The 20,444-nt window shown below is 39.2% G+C and overlaps 1 protein-coding gene across 3 annotated transcripts in view; it reads right to left on the reverse strand.

Annotated features, from left to right (window-relative positions):
* LOC129763482 (uncharacterized) overlaps positions 1 to 20,444 on the reverse strand; it is a 489,208-nt gene that overhangs the window by 136,524 nt on the left and 332,240 nt on the right. For all 3 annotated transcript variants that reach the window (XM_055762583.1, XM_055762582.1, XM_055762585.1), the window contains one exon: positions 14,335 to 14,379. In XM_055762583.1, coding sequence (XP_055618558.1) covers positions 14,335 to 14,379 — 45 coding nt within the window. The remainder of the gene's footprint in view (positions 1 to 14,334; positions 14,380 to 20,444) is intronic.

Below are 20,444 nucleotides of genomic sequence, written 5' to 3' on the forward strand. Positions count from 1 at the left end.
CGCCGTTCCACGACCCCAAAACGGACGGAGAAGTAGACTCGCAGTATGGAAAAATATACCTGGCTCACTCATAATCGACCAGACTCCGAATAACCACTATCACTGATTCGCAGTGGAAGCGCCGGATGATAAATAATTGTAGAGTTGTGTATCACGTTGTGCTAGTTGTTACAGCGAATCGGATGCACTCGCCAAAAACGAGTGCCTCTATGAAGTCTAACATCAAGAGCTAGAAAAACGATTTCGTCGGTTGAATTTCATGATTGATCGTTTGGGGTGTGTTAAACTGTGTAAAAGTGTGTAAAAGTATTCCAACTTTGCGTTGGAACAATTTTACAACACATTAACATTGCGTAAATCCATTTCGTTACCTTCTGCTGTCAACACCTACTCAGACAGTTTTATCATCATGTAAAATCGAAACTGGTTGGTGCTTGTGTACTAGACAGAAAATTTGTACTACTCGGTCACAGGGGGTAACAAATTTACCAAATTCAGGATTCAGAAATTTTTATTTGAATGAGACATGATTCGATCCGGAACTGAAATCTGAATCTGGAAACTGGAACCTGAAATCTTGAATCGAAATTTGGAATCTGAATCTGGAATTTAAATCTGGAATCTGAATCTGAAAACTGAATCTAGAATCTGTATTCTGTATTCTGGAATCTTGATTCTAGATTCAGGACTCAGGATTCTGATGGGGGTAAGACGGACATGTTAGGGAAAACTTCAATTGTATCTTTGGGAACTAATGTTTTCCAAAACTTAAAAGCAGTTTCTTACAGTTCCATATACAGGTTTTCGGAATAATTGCCCAAATCTATCTATATCTAAATATATATAAAAATGGAGTGATGTCTGCCAGTATTTCCGTCTTTCTGTCTGTCTGATTCTTATGGACTCGGAAACTACTGAACCGATCGACATGAAAATTGGTATGTAGGGGTTTTTGGGGCCGGGGGAAGGTTCTTATGATAGTTCGATACCCCTCCCCACTCTCTAAGAAGGGGGGGGGGCTGCCATACAAATGAAACACAAATTTCTGCATAACTCAAAAACTAATCAAGCAAATGGAGTCCAATTCGGCATGTGAAGGTTCTAGGGGGCACGAAACGTTTCTGGTAGATAGACACTCCTCCCCTCTCTCTCTGAAGGGGAGGGGGCTGCCATACAAATGAAGCGTACATTTCTGCATAACTCCAGAACTAATGAAGCAAATGCCACCAAATGTGGCCTCCATTAGGGAGCAATAAATGTTTTTATGGTGGTCCTTTCACTCCTTGCTCGCCTCTAAAGAAGAGGAGGGGAGGGTGCTGAACAACTCCAGAACTAGTCAAACAAATGGAATTAAAATTAGCATATAGAGGTTTCAGGGATCGATAAACGTTTTATGGTGGTTCGACACTCCTCCCTCACACAAATTTCTGCATAACTCGAAAACTAATCAATCAAATGGAGCCAAATTTGGCATGTGAAGGTTTTCGAATATGAAAAATGTTTCAAAGATGATATGACACCCCTCCCTCCTCTGAAATGGAGAGGGGGTCCCGTAAAAATAATACACATATTTCAACCAAACATGACAATTGATTTTTTTTAATGTGATAAAACGCACTCCTATACCTTCTTCTATCTAAATAAATAAAAATGTATCACCGAATGTGTTGATAAGAGCAATACTCGAGAAAGGAATTGTCCGATTTAGGGTTGTCTTTATTCTATCATATTTTCTGTATCAAACATTTATTCCATGTAACGAAGAAACATGTTATTTGCAAGTGGTTGAAAAATCTTGAACGAGAATTGTGTCTCTGTGTCTCTAATTGTGAAAATAATCTGATATTATAATGACGAGTTTTGGTAGAAGTACTAGGTATTTTATAGTAAAGGTAATTTTGAAGGGTAGATTAGAAGATCAATCAATGAACAGTTCTGCGATTGGACCTATGAACGTGCGCTTAGTAAAAAAAAAAGTCACAGGAGGGTTGTGTCCGCGACACGACCGCATAGTTGACGTTGGATTCCGTTAGGCTATTTTGTTGATTTGGAAAAATTACATCGGTAGACTCTTTGATAATGATTTGGTGGCCCTGAAAATGGCCGTTTTGTTTGGTTGTTCGGTATTGTTTGTTCACTCCACCAGTGTTCACCGAGTGATGACGATAGAAGGATGGTAAACAGTCGTTGGATGGTGGGTATCAGATAAAAGATGTCAAAGTGGAACGTGATATGATGAAAACCGCCCTCCGTGATCCTAGACGAGATGCCTAGACGAGATGTGTTATGTATGGATGAAATAAAGGAAAAAAAAATCACCAATGTAATATAAAATAATTACCAATACCGTACACAATTACCAATTTTTATCATCAGTAAAAACTTGTTACTTTAATATAGAGAAAACATATTTGAAATGGAAAAGGCAATTTTATTTTATAATTTTTACTTTCTGAGTGTTTATTCAACCCAATGCGAATTTTAATTGGACTAACAATAACCCAACATACTATACTATATGTAGAGCATATGTGAATTTACTTTTTCTAATATTTCTTCACTTTTCCAATTTTTCTAGGCGTATAAACTTTCCTTGGGTAAAAATGAACACAACAAAACAGACAGCTTAAACCGAACGGCCCGTTCTCGAGCGGGAACACACCTTGGTTTTGATTTCTGAAAATTGAAATGAATCGTTTCATATATCAAGTCATTTTTAACACAACTGCTACCATATACAATTTTACACCTACATTGTTGTGTACTTTTTCACAACACACGATCGGTCATTGATATGAAATTTCACGAAGCAACCAACATTAATGTTCAAAATTCAAATTTCATTTGCTAGAATAAATCGCAACTTTCTTCCAATATAAAAATGTCTCTGTTGGGGGATACATTTCGGTGGGAGCACAAGCTCCCTCTTCTTCTTCAATGGCACTAACGTTCCTAGAGGAACTTCGCCGTCTCAACGTAGTATTACTTGCGACATTTTTATTAGTACTTAGTTGAGATTTCTATGCCAAATAACACGCCTTGAATGCATTCTGAGTGGCAAGTTCTAGAATACGCGTGATCACAGTGCATGTCGGAGGAAATTTCTTTGACGAAAAATTCCCCTAACCAGAACGGGAATCGAACCCGAACACCCGGCATGTTAGTTATGACGCTAACAACTCGGCCACGGGAGCACAAACGTCTTTCAAGCTCCCTCTACTTTCATGTATTTGCATTGTCGATTTCCCCCAGGCAGCTTGGTGTTGATGTCTCTGTTAGGGAACACATTTCGGTTGGAGCAAAAGTTCCCCCTCCTTTTATGTATACTAACTGAAATAGAACAAAAAGAGAAAGCAATATAAAAAAGTCACAGAAGGGTTGTGTCCGAGACCGCGTAGTTGAGGTAGGATTCCGTTGGGCTATTAGTTGATTTTAGATATGTTTGAAGAATAACATTGTTTGAAGAATAACAGACTCTTCGATAATGATTTTGTGGCCCTGAAATGGGCCGTTTTGTTTGGTTCTTGGGAATTAATTGTTCATCTCACCAGTGTTTACCGGATGATGATGCCAGAAGGATGGAATACAGTCGTTGGATGGTGCGTATCAAATAGAAGATGCCGAAGTGGCATAAGATATGATGGAAGCCGCCCCTGTGATTCCAAACGAGATGCCTCCTGTGTTATGTATGGATGAAATAAGGAAAAAAAACCCACCAATGTAATATAAGATTATCAATACCGAACACAATTATCAATTTTTCTTATCAGTAAAAACATGTTACTTTAATATCGAGAAAACATATTTGAAATGGAAAAAGTAGTTTTCTTTTATAATTTTTACTTTCTGAGTGTTTTTCCAACCCAATGCGAATTTTAATTGGATTAACAACACCTAATACTATATGTAGAGTATATGGGAAATAACTTTCTCACTTTCACTTTCTTCACTTTTCCAATTTTTCTCGCCGTATGAACTTTTCTTAGGTGAAAATAAGCACAACAAAACAGACAGCTTATATCGAACGACCGGTTCTCGAGCGAAATCGTTTCATATGTCAAGTAATTTTTAATACAACTGCCACCATATACAATTTTCATGACATATATTATTTTATTCAATATGAAAAATTGTTATGGAGTGCCGAAATCGATTGAAGCAAAAATTTCATCAATCCATCATGAAATGACCGAGCAATAAGCGTTTGAAATTGGACAATTTTCACGATGTGCTCGATGTTCGATTTTTCAATTTGTACCCCAATATGTTCCCGAAAGACGTAATCCTACGTCAAAAGAGTTATTCTTTCCTTCCCTTTCCATCATGCATCGGATGTGATTATGGATGTGACTGTCCATTTCACCTCCACCAGTGCAACTATTTCAATAATTTAAATTTACCGCTTACGAATGAATTAACTTTTCGGTACATACCTAATGTCGCTTCTCTGTCAACTTACAAACCGAACTATAAGCATCAGCGAATTCAATTTTGTAATTAAACCACTCAAAATGCTTAACATCGAAGCTGCAAAAATTACATAAAAAAATAATTCAAACTGTTTTTGACTTTGACTTAAACGAAATTTCCTCGGTTACCTTGTCAGGTTCTCAAGAATAATTTTCCGTTGAATGGTATGAAACATAAGATTTTCGATGTTAAGTGTCTACCTTCTAGTGAATTTTCTGACTATTGTATACAATATACGAGGGCGGTCCGATAAGTACTTAGCCTCATCGCCCGATGGTGTCAGTATCGCAAGAGAGATTACTTATCGTGTAGTATATTCTCGTAAACGGCTACTGTCAAAATTTCCGCCGAATCGGACTCGTAGTTTTGAAGACCGTGTGTGGAAGCGGGCATGCTGCGGATTTTGGAAAAAATGGAAATTACGCCGTCGCCACGGCCAAATCGCTCGAATTGCACTACGAACTGCTGCCCCATCTACCGTATTCTCCTTTCTCCTTGGCCCCGTGCGACTTTTTTTTGTTTCCAAACTTGAAAAAGTCACTCGGCGGGCAGAAGTTTGAGTCGGATGAGGAGGTCATCACCGCCACGGAGGCCTATTTTAAGATCTCGAGAAAACGTATTTTTCAGATGAAATAAAGAAGTTGGAGCCTCGCTGGGTCAAGTGAATCGGGCTAAAAGGAGACTATGTTAAGAAATAAATCACCACTTTTCCATAATTTTTGTTTTTTTTTGTAGGCTAAGTACTAATCGGACAGCCTCGTATATATGTGGGAGGGGGAACCGATACTGATGTTGTGCGAATGCTCTTGATGCGGGCTGAATGGAAAGCGTAGTAAGAACAATTCGGGGCTAAACGTATTAAGGGTGCAAAGATTTGAGCGTTAATTCCTCTGTTACGGCTTAACGAAGTGGAACGACAATCACTTCCGAAATATGAAAGATGCGTGGGTGATGTTTGTTACTTATTGGCCCAAAAAATATATAAATAAGCTGGACTTTCACATGGATGTCAAGGTTGGTCGGCGTTTCATACATATCGTCGAATTTCTGAACTCAGAATGCATTCTCAGAATATGCGCGAGGTGAGCATAGTGTAGAGCTTGCACTGACAAGTAGAAGCAAAACAGAAGAGAAGTATTAAGTAGCGAGTCACATTTGTGATGCATACTGAGTGCGCTACGTGAATTGACAATAAAGGATGATTAATGAATCACCCATCTACAACTGCTTCTACAAAACAACGTAAACCCATCGGTCCTTTTCAGGGCTACGAACTCGACTTAAAAGTTATTTTCAAAAGTTTCGTGGTATTCTAAAATATTATTCGAAGTATTGAAAAGTGAATTGATTTTTATATTTTTATTTTTTGCTGGAAGGAAGCTTCTGTGAATTTAGGAGGGTGTTCGAATTTATTGTTGTAATGATGATGATGTTTTGAGTTATAGAGGTTTTCCCAGACTTTCTCAGTTCATTCTCCTCTAGCCTTTTAAAAAATGCCGATTTTGAAAACTTAACTAAACACTCGGCCTTAACAAAGGCTATTTGGAAAGCTACCGCTGCCATCTAGTCGTTAGCAGGATGATAGATGAAATGTGATTTTTTTTCCGATTTCCCGATCGATCAATTATTTTTGGTGAATTCAAACCTAGGTGAGAATGGCGTCAAAGTGCAACGCATTTCAAACCGAATAATATGAAGATATTTTTCAACGGTAAGAACTACGTTATTCGGTGGTAAACTTAAGATGAAAATTTGTTCCGTGTTGGTTGCTATCGACGCAGCCATCCCATCACACATCCCATTCGGTTCGAATTTCGTGGTCTTACGATAGGAATACGGCCGTGTCTTGGACTCCACCCTTCTTCATTTATTTTTTTTCTCGCGGCTCGCGACTCCATGACCAACAGAAGTTTGTGGCCCATCTCAACAAAAGGTTAAGTGCCGCTGATTTCAACCATTGGCGGATTGAATAATTGTAATGTATAATATACCAAACGAATCTTGGAGAAACTTTTCCTCCGATCTCTTTTTCGATCGGTGTGCAAATCTTCAAAACACGTGAATACCAAAAAAAAAAGTTAGTCGTTAAAACTGTTTCATAAAAACGTGACATGTATTCTAATTTGTTGTTGCACTACTTTAAATCGATTCTAATTGATGTAGTACTACTTTAAAAATGGTCAGTTTGCAATGGCATTTCATCATGGAAAGACTCACATCCAAACTACGTTTTTATTGGTATGATGAGTAATCACATGCATTAGAAGAGTTTCCAATGCATCCGAAAAAATTAACTTTTCGGTGCGGTTTATGGGCCGGCGGAAACATTGGTCTGCATTTTCCCAAAGATGTACCATCAAAAATTCAAATTTTCGATTTCGCATTCATGTGCCATCTAAAATCGGGGAATAGAATCTTATTCCGAAACCTGGCGTGTTTTGTAAGCATTGATTTTCAATTTGAATCGTGGAACTTTTAGAAGCTGGTTCTCAGCGGTGAAATGAACGATGTGTTATTGGATACGATATATCTGCGTGCGACCCGGAATTTTGAAATTTAATTTGTGAAATAGAACCGATGGCTCCTTTTGCCAGGTGTGGTAAACGTCACACATATCATCAAGGCACATTATTAAGTTACCTCCAGTTGCCTCATCCGAATCCGCCGCTCACGTTTATTTAATCGTTTCCCCTTGCTGATTGATGTAGTATTTGTTTTCTATAAAGCAAAACTAATGCATCAATTGAGCTAAGTCGTGACGAAATAAATCTGCAATACCCCATTAACGCTAATGTCCGAAAATTAGCAAAATAAAAATTGTGTAAAAATTACTCGGCATGTGTGAATGTCGTGCGAAAACATTTTGCCGCCGATCAAGGCTCATTAGACTTTCAGACACCCCCTCCCCCCTTCGCCTTACTTATTGAATGTTAATGAGAGATAAAGACTCTGTAATTTGGCGTATAATACCGCGCTGCAAATTCGCCCTCTCTCCTCTAATGGCGTCCCTTTCGGCGGCAAGTACTCCCCCAGCAATGGTTAATCAGGCATTCGCATGACAAACAACCATCGGAGGTTGCCTTCGGAACATGTTTGATAAATCTCTTCAAGCTCAATTAAAGGTATCTGATGCTGCGCGCGGCGCGGTAGCTGTGTTGGTGGTGGGGGGGGGGAGGAACGGGACGTCCCCTTTCATTAATCGCGGGAAAATTTGTTTTCTGTAATTCAAATTGACACGCCATGCGATGGGTGTGGTATCGCAAGAGAAGAAAGAAACCGATGTGTAAACATCGTAAGAAATGCGCTGCAATTCAGACTCGGTGCCAATTATATTGTCATTAGATATGAAACGGATCAAATTCAATGCGTTTTTTTGTTGACACCGAAACGGAGGTGTTAACCCCCCACTGGATGCATGTTGCACACTTGCGTTCGATCTGAATTGAAAAGGGAAAATAAATAAATAGCCATATATAAAACCAAGTAAATGATAGGGATTCAGAATGAGGCAATTGCAATTGTGTAACAGAAGCAGAAATCGTTCGATGGTTATTATTTGTGGTGAGAAAAAAAGCACGACCTTTCAAGGCCTTTAACAACAAATTGAAATAAAATATTAATTTAATTATCGCCAGACCGAGGAGAAACGGTTACAGTATATATTGGAACTGTGTCGATGCTCGCATGGAACTGTTTGCTGCCAATTGCACTTGAGAATTGGGTTTGAATTAGTTAAACTTATAATTAACGTTTGACTGCATCTGCTTTGTTACGACGCGCTATTCGAGTCATAGTTTCCACGGGACGGAAAAAAATGTTCGATATCACTTTATACGCAAACATGTTCCATTCATTGAACATTGCTGTGGATTCTGCCACCGCCACTACCGGTTATGGAAGCTGCTACACTGTCGCGCAGTTATGGTCAGTCGACATGGAGTCCGTCGTCGTCGCTGCACAAGAAAAGGACAAGTGAAACACCGGCCTAATGGCGAGGAGTCGACTTATTCGGTATCGTACCAGTTCATAAACCGAACCAGTGTGACTGCACTGAAAGCTAACTGTAATGCGGATGGGATTTTCACCTCTAATGGCGAGATGGAGATAACTATAATCGGTTGCGTTAATCAGCTACAGGTCCACAAATCATGAATGAACGGGGGGAGGAGTCCCACTGCTAACAATATTACGCGCCACCTAATGATATCGGTGAAGTCATCGCTAATAGCCCACACAATCGAACGTCACGAACCAACCGTTTATGTTTTCTGGATCGAGAACTGCGATTGACTTTACCTTCGCTGTTGCTTATAGTAAATTTTTGTTCTCAAACAAGAGGCGAGAATACACAATATATCCAAAAACTCGAAAGGTGCTCTCGTTCTTGAGTTATGATTTTTCGAATTTAACCGATGGTTCCAAAAATCTTCACAGTCTGCGAGTACACGAGTTACGATTTTTCGCACGAGTACAGGAGAGTTAAAGAGTTTAATAATATAATTTTCCTAACATATCCAACATCAATATGCAACAAATAGCCTAATGTGATCCTACATCCAATATGCGGTCGAGGCTCGGACACAACCCTCCTGTGACTTTTTTTTCTTACTCAAGAGTAATTTTACTTTTAAGAACGACTTGAACGGAATAAGAAAGGCTTCATAAAAAAAAGTCAGAAGGGTTGTGTCCGAGACACGATCGCAAAGTTGACGTAGGATTCCGTTATCCGCTATCTGTTGATTTTGGATATGTTTGAAGAATTGCATCGTTAAACTCTTTGATAATGATTTGGTTTTAATGTCTCATATATTTGCAATGTCGATTTCCCGCAGGCAGCTTGGTTTTTATGTCTCTGTTAGGGAATACATTTCGGTAGGAACAAAAGTTCCCCCGATTTCCAGTGCCGATTTCCCCCAGGCAGCTTGGTTCTGATGTCTCTGTTTGAGAATATATTTCGGTAGGAACAAAAGTTCCCCCTACTTTCATGTATTTGCAATGCCGATTTTCCCCAGGTAGCTTGGTTTTGATGTCTCTGTTAGGGAAAATATTTCGGTGGGAACAAAAGCTCCCCCTACTTTTATATATTTGCAATGTCGATTTCCCCCAGGCAGCTTGGTTTTGATGTTTTTGTTAGGAACCATTTCGGTGGGAACAAAAGCTCCGCCTACTTTTATGTATTTGCAATTCCGATTTCCCCCAGGCAGCTTGGCTTTGATGTCTCTGTTAGGGACCCGCCGCATGTGTCGTCAATTTCGACCAATCAGAAGTGGGTATTTCCGTAGGGGTTGAGATGTTTCAATTGTTCGATAGTTAGTTTCATGACATATATTATTTTCTTCATTATAAAAAATTGTTATGGAGTGCCGAAATCAATTGACGCAAAAATCTCATGAATCCATCATGAAATGACACCATAGCCGAAATTTTGATCTTATTTCCAGGTTGGAGAAAAAAGGAGAAAAAATAGTTAATGTCGACCTCAACGAAATTTTAAAATCGCAACTATCTGCAAGAACGATGAAGCGATATGATGCTGGTAGTTATTTCAAATACCAAAAACAACAGGTTTTCGAAATGTCTGATAATGTTTCACTAGGTGCTGACTAAGCGATCCCAATTTCGGTTTATAAAAGTTTTCACGGTCCAAATATGAAGGGAAAGAAAGGTTTCTGAGCTATTCAAAATTTAGTGTCAGTTTTCAGATTTGTTTTCTAAAAATCTAGAGGTAGGTTATATCAGTGATACAACCGAAATGTTGAAATAAGACTATGGACATTTGTTTGAAGTTGCAGCTGAATTAATTTTCAATATAAGATTTTTGGAAAATGCAAGCTCTGTTTTGTGCATGTTTCATGCATATTCTGTGAATGCATTCTGGAGTAAAAAAAATATACGTTCAAAGGAATTTTAGAGCTGTCCAACAGAATTTCCGGTACAGGAATCGATTCCTCTTTTTAAACACCCAGCTCAAATTATACCCCAAATCAATTGGAATCGTCGATCAATTGCACCATTCGTGAATATTCAATGTGGGCACTGATTCGTTCCTCAAGCAATGCGGTTTCTTTGATATGGTAAAACATTATTTACCCCTATCCGTGATCAAACCAGAGCTGCGATTTGTTCAGAGTATTAAATAATGCTACTCACGCAAAGATAATCAACAAATTTTGTCCTTCAATTAGTTTTGATGACCATCCCAAAGCCAGTTCAATAGAGTGAGAAGAGTATCATCACAACACTAACACACGGTGAGCTTCAGCTCGACAGTAAAAAATTGAGCTCCTTAGTGAGTGTCCTGTAGCTGAAATGTGAGATCACTCATATTTTTTTCGTCATCATAAGGTCTTCGTTGGTGCCTTTGACATTGCATCAATGCATCGAACTGACACTATGGTGAAGCAGGCGTTAAGGTTGTGCGCCACATAATTTTTTGAGGAATATCAAGCCAAACCATAGTTTTTTTTGTTTCTCTATTATAGTGACTTTTAACAAATTTTGGTCACATTTTCGTCACTTTTATTTCCATTTTTGGAAGAATGTCGGGAGTGAGAATTGAACTCGTGATCTTTAGCGTGAGAGGTATGGATGTTACCATTACACCAGATCGTCTCCACTCCAAAAATATAGTGAATGCGTGCCGGAATGTTGTGAGTTATTTGGGCTCGAATACCAATCGCAAAACTGCCTTCAACAAGAATGGCATTTGCGCTAATCTTGATCATAATGAAGTTCCGCAACTCTTTTAGAGGTTATTGAGATTATCAGACAGAATTTATTTCGTTTATTTAGTCACCAAGAAAGTAATGGTTTGGGTTTTGCTTGCCAGTACCAAACTTTCTCCACTAAGGATAACAGCTTCACTTATCTCGAGCATGAGAAAGCAATGCAACTTTTTGTTTTGAGAAGTTTTTATATTCTTAGTCGCTTCAAACCACGTTGCATCGTCCTCCGTCAGTCACCAATTGATCAAGATTTTTGTCAATAGGAAGTGACTATCGTGACTCGTCAGTTGTCAGTGATATTGCTGAAAGAGTGCAGCTCTCTGTGAAATGCCTCTGTATGAATGCTAAGCTGTACGCTTGTGTGATGCTGGTTGATTTACGTTGTACGAACGATGACTAAAGGGGCGTTTCCACTGAGAAAATACTAAATAACATCTAGCATGATATTCGATACTTGCAAATATTGCCATTGTTGTTGTTTCCATGCGGTGGCCAAGAAAGTTTGATATAGCTATAAGATGTGGAATAATAATGATGCTGGTGCAACAAGTATATAATCGCCTGTAGTCGATTGTATGTCAATTGCGAAAATAGGCCACCGGAATAGCGTTCGAGGTAAATGTTTAATGCATTGGCATGAAATGTGACATGCGACCAGCTTGTGTATTGTTTTGCGAGGGCAAGAATGAATCATCTGATTCTGCAATAAAAAACCAACTGATTCTGTAATAAAAAACCATTTTAGGGCGACCAAACCATTCTACTTAACAGCTATTTCTAAAATTTCGCAGCATTCCAAAATATTATCCGAAGTTATTAACAAGCGACTTGAATAATATAACAGCGTAGTTCTACCTCAACAATGTGGTCGTGTCTTGGACACAACCTCCTGATTTTCTTTGTTAAATGTGCACCGAATTAAATTTGATACCTAATTCCAATACATTATGTGTATGCACGTGTGTATAATTCAAAGGTGTAAAAAACTTTGCAATAGACAGTCTAAACTCATTTGAAAAAAAAAAAATGCAACAACGTCCTGATCTCATAGCGCGAAATCACTCTCAAATGACCCGTCATAAAAAGGTTTTATAAAAGTGCCCCGTCATTGATGTGTGAACATGACTTCATTCACGACTTAAACGGAGGGCGTCAACAGCCTCCACAATGAAGCGATACATTCGTTGATCAGGTTCATAATGTGGTTTGTAAGGTTCACACCTATAACGTCAACGATGAAAACGACGTGGAAAAAACGCGTGAGGATAAGTCAGGGGTGACGATTAGATGCCGGAAATATCATCGCGAATCGATTATTGGCAGGTGTCTCGCAGTATTTTCTTCCCACCTTATATCCTCGCGATGAAGCGCTAGATGCATGTGAAGCTGACACGATGGCTGCCGATAAGAGGTAGCTTGCTGAGTTTTTTTTCTCTCTACTGCAGATGATTCGATCTCCGGCTCTGATGACTTCAATCGCTGATAACGATAAACGACCTAGTTATGAACCAGTCCGATACTCACACCTGTCACGCACGTTCCTGCTGGAGATTCTCTGAATAATCGGAACGAATTGAGAAAACTGAAAACCGCTATGTGATACAATGTCAGCGGCAAGATCAAGATGTTGTGCAGCGCAGTGAGTGTCGCATAAACCTCAAACGCACTCGGGCGCACTTCCAGGGGGATCTCCCATGAGTTCGAAATCGGGGCTCGGTGCAACCTGACAACCGAAGCCATCGTCTGGCACTACCTTCTGGCCATAAAAAGTGATTCCTGGACACAGTGTAATCGATCGATCGGTTCGATGTTGTATTGATCTTGGTGTTGCTGTGTAGGGAGACGAACCAAGGTAAAAAGGAAACTGTACGGAGTCCCGGAGAACATTGCTTCAGAAAATATTGGAACGGGGGGATAACCAAGAGTAAACAGGAGAACACACAACGGGATTCCAGTTTAATTCAACTGCACTTGCGGTATTTACACTTGAAGTTATATTCGAGACGGAAAGAAGCTCACAGTTGCGACCTGCATCTGAAGTCGGGATTGTCGTCGAAAGCGGGAGTGAGTTCTCCTATCAGCTGGCGAAAATAAATAGTGAATGTGTTTGCAAGTTAAATAAGCATTGTGCAATGCCGGCTCAAGGCAATCGAGCGCATTATCTGATAACGAACTGGATGATATAATGTGACCATTGGAAAATTTTCGGGCTCAACCTAGCAAAAATCATCAACTCGTTCGAATACTTTCGATGAGAAAGCGACTACAGATAATTTCTTGCGATCATGCGATCTCGAATCGAATCTCCAGACAGAACGAATTCTCCGGCAGCTGTGTGCTTCGATGTGATACGCACGAAAATTGCACACACACAAACATAATGTAACACAACGTAACGAAATGGCCAGCTAATGAGTGTCCTTCGCTCTTCCAATTCCCTGCGCATTTCCGCACCCGGTCAACACTTCATTTATGCCTGGTTGTTTATAAAAATCAATTTGTGGAAGAACAAAAAGAAACAACCGGCAATTATCCTTCTGCGGAAAACTGATGGTGAGCACTTCTCTAAATTAAGGTGTTTCGACTCGATCATCCACGTAATAGCGTACCCGATGCACTCACAAAAAGCCCCGATAATTTATATAATTTAGGGGCAAACGGGTACTATTTGTCACAAAAACGAAACGATTTCCAGTAAACATTCTGCATCTCGCACAACGCATATCGGCATTTTTTCTGTTCTTATTCCACTCACCGGAGCAGGTTTGGTTGAGAACTTTTTTTTTGCTGTGCTCTCAGCGCTAGTTGATTTAATTAGCTCATTAAAATTGCTTGATTCTTCTTTGAACCCGCAATACATATATTCCAGGAGGCGAATCCCACCAACACGCCTCTTGAATCGTTTTGCCGACCCTCGTGATCACGGCCCTGGCAGCAAAAAGTTTCAGCCGCGGCTGCTGTTGAGATAATGTTTATGTAGTGTTATCTTGACGAGCGGCTGACGACGCGGTTACGACCGATCCGATCCAGATGAGGTTGAATGTGCTGTGAATTATGAGTACCACGACTCGTGCCATTGGAACCCAAATAGAGACATTGAGGGGGTTTCCCGTACAGAGGACCCAATATGGTGACTCACCTGGTAGCAAGTTGCCAGGTTCAGGAGATCCGCTGGAGTGACTCGCTGCAAAAGTAAGCGAAAAAAAACCTAGGTTAAAATGGTAACCAATTTCAGTGCGAAGGCAAAAAATGAGAATTACATTACGAAACAATAGTAATATATTTAGAACGAATCAAATGAATACAATTAATTATTTATTATTATTTATATTAATTAATTATTCTGAAAATATATATGAATGATTGAACCCTAAAGTGGTGATGAGCCAAAAAAATTGCACTGATATAGAGAACTGACCAGTATTACAGTAATTTGTTGCAATTGGTAGATTGGATATTTTCTAGGAAACTTTTTTTTTTAAATTCAAAACATATTATAGCCATGACCTGTCAATCTAAATTGATCTAAAAAGGGATGTAGTTGAAATCATTGCAAACCCTGGTTTATGTATTAATAGCTGACCCGGCAAACTTCGTCCCGCCCATAATTTGTTTTTTGTTATCAATACCTGCAAACATTCACGTTTTCTTACTAAGCGCAAGTTCATGAGTGCAATCGCAGAACTGTTCATTGATTGATCTTCTAATCGACCTCGTTGAATTCACCTTTTACTAAAAAATTCCCAGTAATTACCGAACCGAATAACCGAAATTCATCATTATAATATCAGATTATTTTCAGACACAATTCTCGTTCAAGATTTTTCAACCACTTGCGAATAATATGTTTCTCCGTTACATAGAATAAATGTTTGATACAGAAAATATGATAGAATAAAGACAGACCCCTCCCCTTTTCTCCTCTTAGAGAGGGAGGAGGAGTGTCCATTCACCATAGAAAGGTTTCGTGCCCCCTAAAATATTCACATGCCAAATTTGGCTCCATTTACTTGATTAGTTTTCGAGTTATGCAGAAATTTGTTTTTCATTTGTATGACAGCTCACCCTAAGAGAGGGGAGAGGAGTGTCGAACCCCCATTGAAACATTTGTTGCATCCTAAAACCTCCACATGTTGGTTTCGTTTGCTTGATTAATTCTGGAGTAATACAGAAATTTGTGTTTACTTGTACGGCAGACCCCCCCCCCCCTTTAGAGAGAGGGGTGGAGTGTCTAACCACCATAGAAACATTTATTGCACCCTAAAACCTCCAGATCTCTGATTTCGATCGATTTGATTTTGAACATACTAGCTGACCCGGCAAACTTCGTTCCGTCTAAGATGGGTTTTCTGTTATCAATACTTTCAAACATTCAACGTTTTGTTACTAAGCGATCGTTCATGGATCCTATCGTAGAACTATTCATTGATTGATCTTCTAATTGACCCTTCACAATTTTCATTTATTATAAATTTCCTAGTACTTCTAGCAATACTCATTATAATATGAAATTATTTTCAGACACAATTCTGTTTCAAGATTCTTCAATTACTTGCAAATAACGGACCCTCTTATAGAAATCGAATCGAGGATTCGATACAATCACTATCACTGTCACACCGAGTAAAATCTAGAATTATAGAAATCGAGGAAAACAGCTCGATTCGTTATTGTTGCTCGAATGTCAGGGGTGGCGTTGAAATATTTTGAAACGGGTTTGAAATGTTTCACAGAGCACTATAGAAAGGATGCCAAATCTTTTTTTGAGACATCTGCTATGAGAATTTTAAATATCTGTATCTTTAAAAATGTTAATATCGTTGTTTAGTAGAAAACTGATATTCTCTCTTCGAATGAAGTTTATTGAGCGTATGGCATGCATTGTTTTACGTGTAATAAAAAAACTGGGTAGGTTATATCTATGATATAACCGCAAGATTGACGTGGGACTACCTTGGCTTAGCAATCATTTGTTTGTATTTATTAAATTTTTGATTGAATGAAAAAAATTCCGAATTCAATGTGCTTGGGAAACACATTTCAGCCGGAACAAAAATGCCCTCGACTTACATGTGTTTGTAATGCCAATTTCCCTACGCTCCTTGTATTTAAAGTCTGTGTTAGGGAATCATATTTCAATCGAAACAAAAATACCCCCTTGCATGTATTTGTAATGCCAATTTCCCCACGCTCCATGAATTTGAAGTCTATGTTACGGGAACATATTTCAGTCGGAACAAAAATGCACCCGACTTACATGTATTTGCTATGCCAATTTCCCCACGCTCCATGGATTTGAAGTCTGTGTTAGGGAAACACATTACAGTCTGAAAAAAATAACCCCGGCTTTCATGTATTTGCAATGCGATTCCTCAAACGCTGCTTGGTTTTGAAGTCTGTGTTAGGGAACACATATCGGTGAGAACAAAAGTCCCCATACTTTTATGTATTTGGAATGCAGATTTCCCCAAGGCTGCTTGGTTTTGATGGCTGTGTTGGGGAATCCGTAAATCGGGCCAATCAAAACGAGGCAGTTAGGGCGTTTAGATAACGCTTAACATTTTACAGTTATTCATTTGTTTATCTAATGAAAATCGACATTTTATTAATTGCAATAGAAGCGTAGAAATATTCCCTATCAATTGATGCAAACATCTTCCCGATCCAGTAAGAAATGTTCGAGTTATAAGCATTCGGAATCTTTCATTTTTTCCTGCATGCTCTGTGTTTAGGTTTTCATTTTACCCCCCATATACTCCGGTTAGACGTAGTCCCACGTCAACAACAGTCACGTATAAATTTCACTTTTTTTAGCAAAACAATTTTTTTGTAATACAATCTTTTAATTCAATCTAGCATGAAATAACGACTGGTTAGAGCTTAGGACTAGCATGGGTTCAATCAGATTTTCATTCACCCTCTCTATTATACAGGGTTTTCCAACTTTAAATTCCGAAAGTAAATTGAAATAAAACACACTTAGAATTCGAATTTCGATGAAACTTTTATTTCAAATTAAAGTTTGGTTTATGCCATTATGTGTGAAATACAACATCATTCAAATGTTCACCTAGGGCTTCCTCGCACACCTTGATCCGGAACAGGTAATTTTAGATGACTTTTCGGCACATATGGGGCGGTATCTCGGTCATAACTTCACGAATGTTGTCTTTCAAATGTTCAAATGTCTTTCAAATGTTCCACAAAAAAAGTCTAGCGGGTTCAAATCGCATGATTTGGACGACCAATTGGCATCACCAAAACGCGAAATTATGCGTCCCTCAAATTTCGTTCGCAATATTGCCATGTTCGGTCGTGTTGTGTGGCACGCGGCGCCGTCCTGCTGAAACCACATGTCTTCCGTATCCATATCTTCAATTTGTTGCAAAAAAAATCGGTTAACATGCGGCCATAGCGCTCACCATTCACAGTTACCGTCTCGCCGTCCTCATTTTCAAAGAAATACGGCCCGATGACTCCACCAGACTATACCCAAACAGAGACTTTTGGCGGATGCAATGGCCTCTCAACAATCACGTGTGGATTTTCTGAGCCCCATATACGGAAATTTTGGGTGTTCACATAGCCACCGAGCTCGAAATGAACCTCATCGCTGAAGAAAATTTGATGCGATAATTCAGCATTTTGCTGCTGTTGTTCGTTCACCCAATCGACGTATGCCCAACGCATTCCATGGTCACCACGCTCTAATTTTTGTACCAGTTGGACTTTATATGGATGTAGGTGCAAGTCCAAATGCAAAATTCGCCACAATGATGTGTTTGACAAGCCCAATTGCTGAGCACTCCATGGAATCGAAACATTCGGGTCATCCTCCACACGGGCAGCAACAGCAGCACTATTTTCGGCCGAACGCACATTACGATGATGCACAGGTTTCACAACATCCGCTATGGATCTAGTTTGTTCGAATTTACGCACTACATTAGCGATTGTAGGCCGTCCATGACGACCAAAATCCGTCCGTAATGCTCGAAAAACATTTGCCGGTTTTTCATCATTGTTATAGTATAATTTAACAAAATTAACACGTTGTGCGATGCTAAAACGATCCATATTGTAAAATGGCAGACATTCACCTAACGATATGACGCTTTGGTTGACACCTATGTCAAACGGTTGTCAGCGCAGGGCTCTATATTTTCGAAAGCCCGAAATGGAAAACCCTGTATATTTAATATTACATTAGTCTAATATATATATATATATTGACATTTAGCTAATTGGACAGACTTGTAATGCGACACGAATAATTGGACATTTTTGCCCCAGATTGAGGGTCGACACTGTTTCACTGTCACCGCGAATGTCCAATTACAGGTCACAATCGTCTCTAATGCAACACTGAGTGGTGCCTCGGTATGTCCAATAGGGGTAACTTACTGTTTGTATCATAGGAGAAACACATACTTTCTGCCATTCTGAGCCAAGACGCATGGGATGTCCCAGTGCATTAAGCTTCTCACTGAATTCCTCCCACTTTTCCTTAACCGGGATTCTATTTGGAAGCCTCGAGCAATGTTCACGAGCCGTTCAAACTGGTAGTGATTTGTTTTTTTTTTCTTCTGCCCACTCATTTCCAGTCAATGAAATATGCGCTGGAAGTAAATCCTGCATTGTAAATTTTAACATGATGGATATAAATGATTCTGGATTGAACACTTATCCTCTATAGACTGTTCTGGCAGCACCGGGAAACAAATACATACTGATCAAAAGAAACGAACAAATCAAAACATACAACAAAAGCAACAATCAAACCAAAACAAACTGCTCGAAAAATCATGACAGCTGTACCGATAGCTATTACACGCTCGATGCTATCGAATTGCTCGGTTTCTATAATAGGAAAACAGAGCTAACGAGCAAAATTCTTATCGCCTCGATTTCTATAATAGGGCCCACCATGTTTCTACGATGCATGGAAATATGATGAAATGAAGACAGCTCAAACCGACTATTTCTTTCTCGAGTTTTGCGCTTACCAACACATTTGGCGATTAACTGATATAGTAATTCGCAGGTTTTCGCGAAAATTTGTAATTTTGTTCATCATCATAAAATATTAGACCCGTATTTTTTATTTTTATATTAGCTCATCTTCATTTTTGGGTTTTAGGATTTTGTTACGAAAATTCAACTATTTCCCTTTTGACGTAGAACTACGTCTTTCATTAAGGGTGCCAAATCAGAAAACAGGTCACGTTTTTATGAAATAAAGTTAACGTTAATAACTATTTTTGCCGCAAACGGATTTTGGCGACTTATATACCTAACCAATCAGAAATTCCCTAAGATTTGTTTGATATGCTATACACAACAATCCCATAGTCTGTATATGGTTTAAATTGATGAAAATTGGAAGCATTCTCATTTCCTCATACATTTGTTCTGTCCATTTGTGTGCTTTCCCGAACAGAGCTGTCAATAACGAGCAACTTATCGACGAGCAACGAAGGGGAAATCGTAAGATGTAAAGTCTCCATGAACGAAGGAAAAGAAGAATATTTGCCTAGAGTATAAACAGTGGATCTCGCTGAAGCAAACTTTCATTCTTAGGAAGGAAATCGACTGAACAACATCGTTGCTGGGCGAGCTGGGCGGCGAGAGATCGATTGCCTTTCATAAGGCAATGGGGGTGGAGGAGTAATATGATGCATAAAGTAAAGTTTTCCAAGGGCCTTTTTGAAGGTTAGAGATGAATGAACTGAAGAAGTTTAAAGTCTCAAGCTAGGAAGGAAGGCAAACTTTCAATATCGTTATGTGTTCAAAGCAATGAATATCGCTTGTTCTTCCTTATTTTGTGTCATCACATGCCTTCGTATCGGATGGAGCTGTGGCCGCGACCAAATTTCTCACTCGCTGATGTATCTGACATTGCAATCATTATATCAAATTGACGCCATTCCATTAATGTTCAGAACTACATAATTGAGTTGGGAATCATTAAACTAGGCTATCATCGGCTCACCAAGAAAATAATTGTTCTGGAATTTTGTATGTCATTTGGTTTCGCATGACAGTAGCAAAACTATCTCCAACAAGGATGAAGGCTAAGATAATCGAGATCGGAAATATTAATAGAAAGGGCTTCTGTTGAGAAGAGCGCAAAGCGAAGATAAGTGTGTGTGTGTGTTTTAGTTGCTTCAATCCATCGATATATGGATATTTGTGTGCGTACGTGCGTGCTTCATAACCCGTACGCAACAATAGTGCATCTTCGCTAAA

The sequence above is a fragment of the Toxorhynchites rutilus genome, chromosome 1, assembly GCF_029784135.1.
Source record: "Toxorhynchites rutilus septentrionalis strain SRP chromosome 1, ASM2978413v1, whole genome shotgun sequence".
Lineage (NCBI taxonomy): Eukaryota > Metazoa > Arthropoda > Insecta > Diptera > Culicidae > Toxorhynchites > Toxorhynchites rutilus.